The following is a 16,022-nucleotide window of genomic DNA, read 5'->3' as shown; positions in this document are numbered from 1 at the left end:
CCCCTCTGTATCCCATATAGACCTCCTCTGTGCTGTGTTCCCACATAGTAATAGGCCCCTCTTCTATAGTAGTTTGGGCCCCTGTACTCCCATATATTGAGTTCCTCCTGGCTACCCCCACATAGTATTAAACCCCCCTCTGAGCCTGCATAGGGCCCTACTGTACCCACATACAGTATAGTATGCCAATACAGTATATAGTATAGGCCCCCAGTGCAGCACACCCACATAGTAAAAGGCCAGTACATTATTACATTATACTGGCCCCTCTGTGCAGTCCCTACACAACATAGCCAGCCAGGCTCCCTTTGTACTATAGCCATATAAAATAGGCACCTCCCTGCTATGCAGCTCGCATGTAAAAAACAAAAACAAAAAGTATACTCACCTCTTCCTTCTGCCTCAGTCTCCAGCTGCCTCTTCTTCCTCCTGGCTCCGGTCCCCAGCAGAATCTTCTTCCTGCTGCCGCTTTGTGGCCGCTCTGCCCCTTTAAAATCCTTTGTACAGCAGACGTGCCGCACGCAGGCCCGTCTGCTGAACTCTACCCCTGACGGCTGACATCACTTCCGGGCAGAGGAGCAGAGGAGCCTGGAGATCAAAGAAGATGCCGCCGACGCGCTCCAGTTATTATCTACTGGAGCGCTGCGGAGGCATCTTCTCCTTTGATCTCCAGGCTCCTCTGCTGCTGGGGACTGGAGCGCTGCGGAGGCATCTTCTCCTTTGATCTCCAGGCTCCTCTGCTGCTGGGGACTGGAGCGCGGCGGCGGCATCTTCTTTGATCTCCAGGCTCCTCTGCTCCTCCGCCCGGAAGTGACGTCAGCCGTTAGGGGTAGAGTTCAGCAGATGTGCCTGCGCGCGGCACGTCTGCTGTACAAAGGATTTTAAAGGGGCAGTGCGGCCACAAAGCGGTAGCAGGCCAGCAGCCCTTAGATAAAGGCTGAGTGAACCCTGACAGAGGCAGAGTGAACAGCACGGCACTGTGCGCTGTTCACTCTGCCTCTGCAGAGGGCCGACGCAAATGTGCGGAGGGACTGGCGGCCCTCCGATCGGTAATCTTAACAGCCCAGCGGGCATTTGCCCGCTGTGGCAGATTACCAATCCGGGCCTGTTATATACAGAGATAGGGTATAAGTGTAATATACAGGGATACAGACACATCTCCATCCAGAGCAACGTGCAGGGCGAGTCCTTATATACAGATATAGGGTATAAGTGTAATATACAGGGATACAGACACATCTCCATCCAGAGCAACATGCAGGGCGGGTCCTTATATACAGAGATAGGGTATAAGTAATATACAGGGATACAGACACATCTACATCCAGAGCAACGTGCAGGGCGGGTCCTTATATACAGAGATAGGGTATAAGTAATATACAGGGATACAGACACATCTCCATCCAGAGCGAGGTGCTGATACCTTATATACAGCTTCAGGCTGGGTTCACACAAAGTATATTTCAGTCAGTATTGCAACCAAAACCAGGAGTGGATTGAAAACACAGAAAGGATCTGTTCACATAATGTTGTAATTGAGTGGATGGCCGTCATTTAATGGCAAATATTTGCTGTTATTTTAGAAAAACGGCTGTTATATTGAAATAATGGCCGTTATTTACTGTTATATGGCGGCCATCCACTCAATTTCATCATTGTGTGAACAGAGCCTTTCTGTGTATTTAATCCACTCCTGGTTTTGGTTGCAATATGAGGACCACAATACTGACTGAAATATACGTAGTGTGAACCCAGCCATAGGGTGTAAGTATGTAATATACAGGGATACAGATACATCTCCATCCAGAGCGGCGAGGTGCTGATACCTTATATATAGAGCTCTGTGTCCTGGTAGCGTATAGAGAAGTACAGTACAGGCTCCATCATGGCTGCAGCTTACAGCTCTGTATCCTGAGGAGCCTCTTAGGTGATGGAGCATCATGTGATCAAAATGGCAGGAGAACCAATCTGAAAGTCTGATGAATCCCACGACTGAGCTCATCAGTGACACCTGTGGTGGTTACAGGTACTGACATTGTGAATGTATGTGGGAGCTCAAGAGCAGTAAAGCTGCAGGTTATATATTTATATATACTAACAGTGTTGAATCCAGTTTCCATCCTCAGTAACAGCGTTGGATCCGTTCGGCTTCTATCCTGACAGTGTTGGATCCGGTAAGCTTCCATCCTGACAGCATTGGATCTGGTCGGCTTCCATCCTGACAGCGTTAGATCTGGTCGGCTTCCATCCTCACTAACAGCTTTGGATCTGGTCGGCCTCCATACTAACAGTGTTGGATCCGGTCGGCTTCCATCCTGACAGCGTTGGATCCAGTCGACTTCCATCATGACAATGTTGGATCCGGTCGGCTTCCATCCTGACAGCGTTGGATCCAGTCGAATTCCATCCTGACAGTGTTGGATCCGGTCGGCTTCCATCGTAACAGTGCTGGATCTGATCGGCTTCCATCCTGACAGAGTTGGATCCAGTCGGCTTCCGTCCTAACAGCGTTGGATCCGGTTGGCTTCCATCCTAACATTGTTGGATCCGGTCGGCTTCCACCCTCACTTACAGTGTTGTATCCAGTCGGCTTCCATCCTAACATCGTTGGATCTGCTCGGCTTCCATCCTGACAGCGTTGGATCCGGTCGGCTTCCATCCTAACAGTGTTGGATCCGGTCGGCTTTCATCCTGACAATGTTGGATCCGCTCGGCTTTCATTCTAACAGCACTGGATCCGGTCGGCTTCCATCCTGACAGCGTTGGATCCGGTCGGCTTCCATCCTGACAGCGTTGGATCCGGTCGGCTTCCATCCTGACAGCGTTGGATCCGGTCGGCTTCCATCCTGACAGCGTTGGATCCGGTCGGCTTCCATCCTGACAGCGTTGGATCCGGTCGGCTTCCATTCTCACTAAAAGTGTTGGATCCGCTCGGCTTCCATCCTAACAGCACTGGATCCGCTCGGCTTCCATCCTGACAGTGTTGGATCCGGTCGGCTTCCATTCTCACTAACAGTGTTGGATCCGGTCGGCTTCCATCCTAACAGCACTGGATCCGCTCGGCTTCCATCCTGACAGTGTTGGATCCGGTCGGCTTTCATCCTGACAATGTTGGATCCGGTCGGCTTCCATCCTGACAGCGTTGGATCCGGTCAGCTTCCATCCTGACAGCGTTGGATCCGGTCGGCTTCCATTCTCACTAACAGTGTTGGATCCGGTCGGCTTCCATCCTAACAGCACTGGATCCGCTCGGCTTCCATCCTGACAGTGTTGGATCCGGTCGGCTTCCATCCTGACAGCACTGGACCTGGCCGGCTTCCATCCTGACAGTGTTGGATCCGGTCGGCTTCCATCCTAACAGCACTGGACCTGGCCGGCTTCCATCCTGACAGTGTGGGATCCGGTCGGCTTCCATTCTCACTAACAGTGTTGGATCTGGTCGGCTTCCATCCTAACAGCACTGGATCCGCTCGGCTTCCATCCTAACAGCACTGGATCCGCTCGGCTTCCATCCTAACAGCACTGGATCCGCTCGGCTTCCATCCTAGCAGCACTGGATCCGCTCGGCTTCCATCCTAACAGCACTGGATCCGCTCGGCTTCCATCCTTACAGCACTGGATCCGGTCGGCTTCCATCCTAACAGCACTGGATCCGCTCGGCTTCCATCCTAACAGCACTGGATCCGCTCGGCTTCCATCCTTACAGCACTGGATCCGGTCGGCTTCCATCCTAACAGCACTGGATCCGCTCGGCTTCCATCCTAACAGCACTGGATCTGCTCGGCTTCCATCCTAACAGCACTGGATCCGCTCGGCTTCCATCCTAACAGCACTGGATCCGCTCGGCTTCCATCCTAACAGCACTGGACCTGGTCGGCTTCCATCCTTACAGCACTGGATCCGGTCGGCTTCCATCCTAACAGCACTGGATCCGCTCGGCTTCCATCCTAACAGCACTGGATCCGCTCGGCTTCCATCCTAACAGCACTGGATCCGGTCGGCTTCCATCCTAACAGCACTGGATCCGCTCGGCTTCCATCCTAACAGCACTGGATCCGCTCGGCTTCCATCCTTACAGCACTGGATCCGGTCGGCTTCCATCCTAACAGCACTGGATCTGGTCGGCTTCCATCCTTACAGCACTGGATCCGCTCGGCTTCCATCCTTACATCACTGGATCCGGTCGGCTTCCATCCTTACAGCACTGGATCCGCTCGGCTTCCATCCTTACAGCACTGGATCCGCTCGGCTTCCATCCTTACAGCACTGGATCCGGTCGGCTTCCATCCTAACAGCACTGGATCCGCTCGGCTTCCATCCTTACAGCACTGGATCCGCTCGGCTTCCATCCTTACAGCACTGGATCCGGTCGGCTTCCATCCTAACAGCACTGGATCCGCTCGGCTTCCATCCTTACAGCACTGGATCCGCTCGGCTTCCATCCTTACAGCACTGGATCCGGTCGGCTTCCATCCTTACAGCACTGGATCCGGTCGGCTTCCATCCTAACAGCACTGGATCCGCTCGGCTTCCATCCTTACAGCACTGGATCCGCTCGGCTTCCATTCTAACAGCACTGGATCCGGTCGGCTTACACCCTCACTATCTTCGCCCTTTGCACATGATCCCTAACCAGCGATCATTATTCACGGCACATTGTAGAAGTTTTTCTTCAGGAAGTTTCTAAAGCTAGAAGAGAAAATAACGAATCCCTAGATCGGCGGCGGCGGCGGCGTTGTTATCCAGTAATGTTCTCTGCCGTGATTTGCTTTATAGAAGAAGGCTGCATTATTCTGTGAGGCATCGCTACCGTTCTCCTCTCGCTATTGTCTATCTCCAGCGGTTACGTGAAATGTTTGTACAGCGGTGAAATCCTGAAGAGCGCGGGAGCCGGGGTCAGGGCGCAATAATGGAAATATGTGGAAATTTACTGCAAAAAGCAAACATCTCATTACTGTATGTCTGCAGCATGCAGGAGGCACTAAGAGCATCACAAGTGCATCGCTTCTATCTGTGAGACTATAAAAGATCCTGGAAGAGTATACAGCGAGGGAGACAGAGACGTGGCCATGAACCGGCGCTAATGGAGAAGCTGCATACATTTACATTGTACGGAGAATAACGTATACGGTGAAGCCTCCAGCACTGATGGACTATACAGAAGAGTGTGCAGAGAAGGAAGATACATTGTACATGAGGTATATAGCATCTAGGCTGAAGACATTACAGGGAGATATTCTGTAGGGTCCTGCACGTAATATAGTATAAAAACATAGTATAGAGAGTAATCAGGGGATACAGAGAGCTCCATTATAGAAGAGCAGAGATACAGAGAGCTCTATTATAGAAGAACAGAGATACAGAGAGCTCTATTATAGAGCAGAGATACAGAGAGCTCCATTATATAAGAGCAGAGATACAGAGAGCTCCATTATAGAAGAGCAGAGATACAGAGAGCTCTATTATAGAAGAACAGAGATACAGAGAGCTCTATTATAGAGCAGAGATACAGAGAGCTCCATTATATAAGAGCAGAGATACAGAGAGCTCCATTACAGAAGAACAGAGATACAGAGAGCTCCATTACAGAAGAACAGAGATACAGAGAGCTCTATTATAGAACAGAGATACAGAGAGCTCTATTATAGAAGAGAGATACAGAGAGCTCTATTATAGAACAGAGATACAGAGAGCTCCATTATAGAAGAACAGAGATACAGAGAGCTCCATTATAGAAGAGAGATACAGAGAGCTCCATTATAGAACAGAGATACAGAGAGCTCCATTATAGAAGAACAGAGATACAGAGAGCTCCATTATAGAAGAGCAGAAATACAGAGAGCTCCATTATAGAAGAACAGAGATACAGAGAGCTCCATTATAGAACAGGGACACAGAGAGCTCCATTATATAAGAGCAGAGATACAGAGAGCTCTATTATAGAAGAACAGAGATACAGAGAGCTCTATTATAGAAGAACAGGGATACAGAGAGCTCCATTATATAAGAGCAGAGATACAGAGAGCTCCATTATAGAAGAACAGAGATACAGAGAGCTCCATTATAGAAGAACAGAGATACAGAGAGCTCTATTATAGAACAGAGATACAGAGAGCTCTATTATAGAAGAACAGAGATACAGAGAGCTCTATTATAGAACAGAGATACAGAGAGCTCCATTATAGAAGAACAGAGATACAGAGAGCTCTATTATAGAAGAACAGAGATACAGAGAGCTCCATTACAGAAGAACAGAGATACAGAGAGCTCTATTATAGAAGAACAGGGATACAGAGAGCTCTATTATAGAAGAACAGAGATACAGAGAGCTCCATTATAGAAGAACAGAGATACAGAGAGCTCTATTATAGAACAGGGACACAGAGATACAGAGAGCTCCATTATAGAACAGGGACACAGAGATACAGAGAGCTCCATTATAGAACAGAGATACAGAGAGCTCCATTATAGAAGAACATGGATACAGAGAGCTCTATTATATAAGAGCAGAGATACAGAGAGCTCCATTATAGAAAAACAGAGATACAGAGAGCTCCATTATAGAACAGAGATACAGAGAGCTCTATTATAGAAGAACAGAGATACAGAGAGCTCCATTATAGAAGAACAGAGATACAGAGAGCTCCATTATAGAAGAACAGAGATACAGAGAGCTCTATTATAGAACAGAGATACAGAGAGCTCCATTATAGAACAGAGATACAGAGAGCTCCATTATAGAACAGAGATACAGAGAGCTCCATTATAGAAGAGCAGAGATACAGAGAGCTCCATTATAGAAGAACATGGATACAGAGAGCTCCATTATAGAAGAGCAGGGATACAGAGAGCTCCATTATAGAAGAACAGAGATACAGAGAGCTCTATTATAGAACAGAGATACAGAGAGCTCTATTATAGAACAGAGATACAGAGAGCTCTATTATATAAGAGCAGAGATACAGAGAGCTCCATTATAGAAGAGCAGAGATACAGAGAGCTCCATTATAGAAGAGCAGGGATACAGAGAGCTCTATTATATAAGAGCAGAGATACAGAGAGCTCCATTATAGAAAAACAGAGATACAGAGAGCTCCATTATAGAACAGAGATACAGAGAGCTCTATTATAGAAGAACAGAGATACAGAGAGCTCCATTATAGAAGAGCAGAGATACAGAGAGCTCTATTATAGAAGAACAGAGATACAGAGAGCTCCATTATAGAAGAGCATAGATACAGAGAGCTCTATTTTAGAAGAGCAGAGATACAGAGAGCTCTATTATAGAAGAGCAGAGATACAGAGAGCTCTATTATAGAAGAGCAGAGATACAGAGAGCTCTATTATAGAGCAGAGATAGAGAGCTCTATTATATAAGAGCAGAGATACAGAGAGCTCCATTATATAAGAGCAGAGATACAGAGAGCTCTATTATAGAGCAGAGATACAGAGAGCTCCATTATATAAGAGCAGAGATACAGAGAGCTCTATTATAGAAGAACAGAGATACAGAGAGCTCCATTATAGAGCAGAGATACAGAGAGCTCCATTATAGAAGAACAGGGATACAGAGAGCTCCATTATAGAAGAGCAGAGATACAGAGAGCTCTATTATAGAAGAACAGGGATACAGAGAGCTCCATTATAGAACAGGGACACAGAGATACAGAGAGCTCCATTATAGAACAGAGATACAAAGAGCTCCATTATAGAACAGGGACACAGAGATACAGAGAGCTCCATTATAGAACAGAGATACAGAGAGCTCCATTATAGAAGAGCAGAGATACAGAAAGCTCCATTATAGAAGAACAGAGATACAGAGAGCTCCATTATATAAGAGCAGAGATACAGAGAGCTCTATTATAGAGCAGAGATACAGAGAGCTGTATTATATAAGAGCAGAGATACAGAGAGCTCCATTATAGAAGAACAGAGATACAGAGAGCTCCATTATAGAAGAACAGAGATACAGAGAGCTCTATTATAGAAGAACAGAGATACAGAGAGCTCCATTATAGAAGAACAGAGATACAGAGAGCTCTATTATAGAAGAACAGAGATACAGAGAGCTCTATTATAGAAGAACAGAGATACAGAGAGCTCTATTATAGAGGGTCAGGGATTTATAAAGAAAAAAGAAAGAGAAAGAATAACCTGTCTGCCCCTATAGAGATGGCCCCGCCTCCTCGCTCTTTACTGGGTCTCTTTCATGGAACAAATGGGAAATGTTTTTGAGAAGTTGGAATCATTGAGAGGTATGCACGTAGCTATACGCCATATAGAGCCAGTGGACGCTCCGGCTCCTGCCCCAAACGGGCTCCGCGGTGCAGAAAACGGTATTTTGCATATAAATGACTAAATTTGCCAAAAAGTAAAGCAGCTGTTCAAAATAGCAGAAACAATGTGGCAGCGTGGAGCGGAGGTCTCTTCAATCTCCAGACCTCCAGACTGCAGAAATAACTGATCCATAGATCCTGGGATCAGACGAGATCGCACCAGGCCGCCCTTACGGGATGATTCACGGCCCTGGAAGAAGCACTGAATAAATGCTCAAAATTCAGCACAGCTGGACGTGGAGAAAACGGGAAAGCGAGGAAAGCGGGTGTAAGATTTCATCCGAGAACTCGGGGATATAAGCAAGATATCAGAACGTTCAGCTTTATAAGAGCCGCTTAGTATTGGGTGAGGACCCCTCCTAAGAGAGTACAGAGCTCCTGAGGCCTTCAGAAAGAGACAGCTACACAGCCAAGAGAGTACAGAGCTCCTGAGGCCTTCAGAAAGAGACAGCTACACAGCCAAGAGAGTACAGAGCCCCTGAGGCCTTCAGAAAGAGACAGCTACACAGCCAAGAGAGTACAGAGCTCCTGAGGCCTTCAGAAAGAGACAGCTACACAGCCAAGAGAGTACAGAGCCCCTGAGGCCTTCAGAAAGAGACAGCTACACAGCCAAGAGAGTACAGAGCTCCTGAGGCCTTCAGAAAGAGACAGCTACACAGCCAAGAGAGTACAGAGCTCCTGAGGCAGTCAAAGACAGCGCCACAACCAAGAGAATACAGAGCTCCCCAGGCAGTCAGAAAGAGACAGGTTTCAGACACATTCTGATTTCCTATGTGGGATGGTGGTCTCATTAAAGGCCTGTAGGGTGATTGGTAGGATGGTTGGATGGATGGTTGTTGGGATGGCTGGTAGGATGGATGGTTGTTGGGATGGCTGGTAGGATGGTTGGTGGGATGGCTGGTAGGATGGTTGGTGGGATGGCTGGTAGGATGGTTGGTGGGATGGCTGGTAGGATGGTTGGTGGGATGGCTGGTAGGATGGTTGGTGGGATGGCTGGATGGTTGTTGGGATGGCTAGTAGGATGGATGGTTGTTGGGATGGCTGGTAGGATGGGTGGTGGGATGGTTGGTGGGATGGCTAGTAGGATGGATGGTTGTTGGGATGGTTGGTGGGATGGCTGGTAGGATGGGTGGTAGGATGGGTGGTGGGATGGTTGGTGGGATAACTGGTAGGATGGCTGGTAGGATGGGTGGTGGGATGGTTGGTGGGATGGCTGGTAGGATGGGTGGTGGGATGGTTGGTGGGATGGCTGGTGGGATGGCTGGTAGGATGGTTGGTGGGATGGCTGGTGGGATGGCTAGTAGGATGGACGTTTGGTGGGATGGTCACTAGGAGGGTTGGTGGGGTGGAGGGGGATCCATGTTTTTTGGGCTCTAGGACCAGTAATAATTTCTCTCTCTTTCGGGCAGGAGTGTCTCTTTCGGGCAGGAGTGTCTCTTTCGGCTTCCTCAGGTATCTGGCTGCCAGTGAGTGATGCAGATCCTGTTAATGTGATATAACGTACGCTGCTGCCATCACCATTAGCATCTCATATATAAGAGATCTGCACTCACCACCTGGATCCCCTGAAGCAACTAAACTTTGTTTTGCTTCTGTTTTCCAGCGGACGATTAATCACATGTAGCCAAATGAGAACTATCGATTGCCCTTTTCCAGACTCCTGGCATTCAGACAGCAGACAGACAAATGCCCCCAGCCGGAGGAAGCATCTCCTTGCACGGCCGACTGTAGCTTTTAATTGTTTGCTACTAATGGACATGGTATTTAGCGGTGTACGGCTGGCGGTCTCCGCCATCATTATCATTACCTTCACTCCGAGGTCCTTCATCAGCTCCAGCTCAAAACTGACAACATCGTATGGCAGACGGAACTGAGGGATCTCTGAGGCACTGCAAGAAAACGACCGGCATGTTACATCCGCCATTACCTGCTGGATGATTGTACAGAGCGAAGGAGGTGACGACCCAACAAAGATCAGACACCGGAGCACAAAATACACGCAATACATGTGTAACTGACTGCACCGTATCACATATCTAACTGACTGCACCGTATCACATATCTAATTGACTGCACCACATCACATCTGTCTGACTGACTGCACCACATCACATATCTAACTGACTGCACCACATCACATATCTAACTGACTGCACCGTATCACATATCTAACTGACTGCACCGTATCACATATCTAACTGACTGCACCGCATCACATCTGTCTGACTGACTGCACCACATCACATATCTAACTGACTGCACTGTATCACATATCTAACTGACTGCACCACATCACATCTGTCTGACTGACTGCACCACATCACATATCTAACTGACTGCACCGTATCACATATCTAACTGACTGCACCGTATCACATATCTAACTGACTGCACCGCATCACATATCTAACTGACTGCACCACATCACAAATCTAACTGACTGCACCGCATCACATATCTAACTAACTGCACCGTATCACATATCTAACTGACTGCACCGTATCACATATCTAACTGACTGCACTGTATCACATATCTAACTGACTGCACCACATCACATGTCTAACTGACTGCACCACATTACATCTGTCTGACTGACTGCACCACATCACATATCTAACTGACTGCACCGCATCACATATCTAACTAACTGCACCGTATCACATATCTAACTGACTGCACCGTATCACATATCTAACTGACTGCACCACATCACATATCTAACTGACTGCACCGTATCACATATCTAACTGACTGCACCACATCACATATCTAACTGACTGCACCGTATCACATATCTAACTGACTGCACCGTATCACATATCTAACTGACTGCACTGTATCACATATCTAACTGACTGCACCACATCACATGTCTAACTGACTGCACCACATTACGTCTGTCTGACTGACTGCACCACACCACATGTCTAACTGACTGCACCGCATCACATGTCTAACTGACTGCACCACATCACGTCTGTCTTACTGACTGCACCGCATCACGTCTGTCTGACTGACTGCACCACATCACATATCTAACTGACTGCACCACATCACATATCTAACTGACTGCACCGTATCACATATCTAACTGACTGCACCGTATCACATATCTAACTGACTGCACCGCATCACATCTGTCTGACTGACTGCACCACATCACATCTGTCTGACTGCACCGTATCACATCTGTCTGACTGACTGCACATCACATATCTAACTGACTGCACCACATCACATATCTAACTGACTGCACCACATCACGTCTGTCTGACTGACTGCACCACATCACATGTCTATCTGACTGCACCGTATCACATATCTAGCTGACTGACTGCACCACATCACATGTCTAACTGACTGCACCACATCACATATCTAACTGACTGCACCGTATCACATATCTATCTGACTGCACAGTATCACATATCTAACTGACTGCACATCACATATCTAACTGACTGCACCGTATCACATATCTAACTGACTGCACCGTATCACATATCTAACTGACTGCACCGTATCACATATCTAACTGACTGCACCACATCACATATCTAACTGACTGCACCGTATCACATATCTAACTGACTGCACCACATCACATCTGTCTGACTGACTGCACCACATCACATATCTAACTGACTGCACCGTATCACATATCTAACTGACTGCACCACATCACATATCTAACTGACTGCACCACATCACATATCTAACTGACTGCACCGTATCACATATCTAACTGACTGCACCACATCACATATCTAACTGCACCGTATCACATATCTAACTGACTACACTACATCACATATCTAACTGACTGCACCGTATCACATATCTAACTGACTGCACCGTATCACATATCTAACTGACTGCACCGCATCACATCTGTCTGATTGACTGCACCACATCACATGTCTAACTGACTGCACCACATTACGTCTGTCTGACTGACTGCACCACACCACATGTCTAACTGACTGCACCACATCACGTCTGTCTTACTGACTGCACCGCATCACGTCTGTCTGACTGACTGCACCACATCACGTCTGTCTGACTGACTGCACCACATCACGTCTGTCTGACTAGCTGCACCGCATTACATGTCTAACTGACTGCACCACATCACATGTCTAACTGACTGCACCACATCACATGTCTAACTGACTGCACCACATCACATCTGTCTGACTGACTGCACCGCATCACATGTCTAACTGACTGCACCACATCACATCTGTCTGACTGACTGCACCACATCACGTCTGTCTGACTGACTGCACCGTATTACATGTCTAAACTGCAGGTGAAACATTCCCTTTAAGGAGAGCAGAACGGCGCTCATGACAAGATGATGTATTCTGTGTCCCCGGCCGTCCGCTCTGTCCTGGATTTGGACGTTGTTCACACTCACAGACTGGTGTACGTTATGGAGTCGCTCACCTTAAACCTCCAGAATAATTCTGCTTCTCAAACACGGTGATATCTGAATAGCCGAGCCTGGCCAGGAAGGAGGCGCAGCTGATGCTGGACGGGCCGGCGCCGATCAGGGCGATCTTTGTGCTGAATGATGGCGGCATCTCCTCCACAGGGGGCAGCAGCGGGTTCCTTATCTGAGGGATATTCATTGCCTTAAAAATCTGCAGAGAAATTAAAAATAATGTCCAGGCAGCCACGACCATTGTACATACGCAGGCTACGCAGAATAGTAACCACTGAGCCACCATACAATGCTAACCACTGAGCCCCCGTACAATACTAACCACTGAGCTCCTGTACAATACTAACCACTGAGCCCCTGTACAATACAAACCACTGAGCCCACATACAATGCTAACCACTGAGCCCCTGTACAATACTAACCACTGAGCCCTCATACAATACAAACCACTGAGCCCCTGTACAATACTAACCACTGAGCTCCTGTACAATACTAACCACTGAGCCCCTGTACAATACAAACCACTGAGCCCACATACAATGCTAACCACTGAGCCCCTGTACAATACTAACCACTGAGCCACCATACTATGCTAACCACTGAGCCCCTGTACAATGCTAACCACTGAGCCCCTGTACAATACTAACCACTGAGCCCTAATACAATACTAACCACTGAGCCCCTGTACAATAGTAACCACTGAGCCCTCATACAATACAAACCACTGAGCCCCTGTACAATACTAACCACTGAGCCCTCATACAATACAAACCACTGAGCCCCTGTACAATACTAACCACTGAGCTCCTGTACAATACTAACCACTGAGCCCCTGTACAATACAAACCACTGAGCCCACATACAATGCTAACCACTGAGCCCCTGTACAATACTAACCACTGAGCCACCATACTATGCTAACCACTGAGCCCCTGTACAATGCTAACCACTGAGCCCCTGTACAATACTAACCACTGAGCCCTAATACAATACTAACCACTGAGCCCCTGTACAATAGTAACCACTGAGCCCTAATACAATACTAACCAGTGAGCCCCCATACAATACTAACCACTGAGCCCCCGTACAATACTAATGACTGAGCCCCTGTACAATACTAACCACTGAGCCCTAATACAATACTAACCACTGAGCCCCTGTACAATACTAACCACTGAGCCCCCGTACAATACTAATGACTGAGCCCCTGTACAATACTAACCACTGAGCCCCTGTACAATACTAATGACTGAGCCCCTGTACAATACTAATGACTGAGCCCCTGTACAATGCTAACCACTGAACCCCTGTACAATACTAACCACTGAGCCCCTGTACAATGCTAACCACTGAGCCCCTGTACAATACTAACCACTGAGCCCCTGTACAATACTAATGACTGAGCCCCTGTACAATGCTAACCACTGAGCCACCGTACAATGCTAACCACTGAGCCCCTGTACAATACTAACCACTGAGCCCCTGTACAATACTAACCACTGAGCCCCATACAATACTAACCACTGAGCCCCATACAATACTAACCACTGAGCCCCCGTACAATACTAACCACTGAGCCCCCGTACAATGCTAACCACTGAGCCCCCGTACAATACTAACCACTGAGCCCCTGTACAATACTAACCACTGAGCCCCCATACAATGCTAACCACTGAGCCACCGTACAATACTAACCACTGAGCTCCTGTACAATACTAACCAGTGAGCCCCTGTACAATACTAACCACTGAGCCCCCATACAATACTAACCACTGAGCCCCCATACAATACTAACCACTGAGCCCCCATACAATGCTAACCACTGAGCCCCCATACAATGCTAACCACTGAGCCCCCATACAATGCTAACCACTAAGCCCCCATACAATGCTAACCACTGAGCTCCTGTACAATGCTAGCCACTGAGCCTAAGGAAGTCAGTGCACTGTTAACCATACCACAGGCAGTCAGTGCACTGATAACCATACCACAGGCAGTCAGTGCACTGATAACCATACACAGGGCCGGATTAAGGTTGGTGGAGGCCCCGGGCGACAACCCAAACTCCCCCCCCCCCCCCCCCCCAAAAAAAAAATAATATATATATATATATATATATATATACATACATATATATATATATATATATTGTGGCATGGTGGGGCTGTAAGAGGCAGTTCTGGGCCTCTGGAGTGGGAATAGGAGTTCAGGTGGAGCTCCGGGTCCATATACTCCATTCCAGTCCAAGAGCTAATGAGGCTCTGAAACCACCTGGTGGATCTATTAGAGACTCCAGAGCTTCCCAGGTGATGGCTCCCAGTGTGGGAGAACAGGCAGCACTAGGCCTGTGGGAGCTGCAGACAAGAAGTCTGGGTGAGACCAGTGGAGCTGGTGATATTGAGCATTAGGCTCAGAAAGTCAGCTAGGGAAGCTGTAATGTGTAGTCAGTGGCTAGACAGCCCAGGTTTTATTTTATTGGCAGTGTTGCCTATGTCTTGTGTTATTTGAACGGATAAATAAAGCTGACTGTGGTCAGTATAAAGCATACAGCACTGACTGGACTGCAATTTGTGATGTGCCAACCGTCTCAGGCTCAGGAGATGGCGATCCCAGCAAGTGAGTAACCCCCAGATTGTCACATATGGTGGAGGATTGCTGTGGGCAAGAAAATGGCACATGAAGTTTGTGGCTGGATTTAAAGGGCCAGAAGCCTTATAAGAGGCTGTGTCTCTGTGGAGCAAGAGAGACATACAGAGACTGTGTTTCTGCTGGTTTTAAAGGGCCGGAAGCCTTATGAGAGATTGTGTCCCTGTGGAGAGAGACATACAGAGACTGTGTCCCTGTGGAGAGAGACATACAGAGACTGTGTTGCTGTGGAGAGAGACCTACAGAGACTGTCTTGTCTGGATAAGGCCAGTATTGCTTATGTTTGAAGCTGGTGTTTCTGCTGCATAAAGCATATAGTTGCCATGGGTCTAGCAGAGGACTATGTCAGACGTATATGGGACATACAGCGCCGTGAAGACATGGCCAAACAAATGGGTTATAACCTTGCGCAGTTTGAAGCAGAGCGGGAGGCTGTTGAGGCCCAACTGCAAAGGACATTGGATAAGCGAGCTCCTGTACAAAGTGCATGTACTGCTACACCCCGCACTGCACTGCAGGGGGCTGCTAACCAGAAAGCACAGGGGTCCAAGCCCAGTGGTTGCTGTACCAAGGTCCCAGTTGCATCC

The 16,022-nt window shown here is 47.8% G+C and overlaps 1 protein-coding gene across 6 annotated transcripts in view; it reads right to left on the bottom strand.

Moving 5' to 3' along the window:
- DPYD (dihydropyrimidine dehydrogenase) overlaps window positions 1-16,022 on the bottom strand; it is an 850,395-nt gene that overhangs the window by 595,917 nt on the left and 238,456 nt on the right. For all 6 annotated transcript variants that reach the window (XR_011362703.1, XR_011362702.1, XM_069967717.1 and 3 more), the window contains 2 exons: window positions 12,792-12,988; window positions 10,147-10,228 (listed from right to left, as the gene is read on the bottom strand). Coding sequence is in view for 4 of the 6 variants with exons in the window: in XM_069967717.1 (XP_069823818.1) it covers window positions 10,147-10,228; window positions 12,792-12,988 (279 nt within the window). In the remaining 2 variants the exon portion in view is untranslated. The remainder of the gene's footprint in view (window positions 1-10,146; window positions 10,229-12,791; window positions 12,989-16,022) is intronic.

Source organism: Dendropsophus ebraccatus, chromosome 4 (genome assembly GCF_027789765.1).
Source record: "Dendropsophus ebraccatus isolate aDenEbr1 chromosome 4, aDenEbr1.pat, whole genome shotgun sequence".
Taxonomy (NCBI): domain Eukaryota; kingdom Metazoa; phylum Chordata; class Amphibia; order Anura; family Hylidae; genus Dendropsophus; species Dendropsophus ebraccatus.
This window is presented reverse-complemented; position numbering and strand designations above follow the sequence as displayed.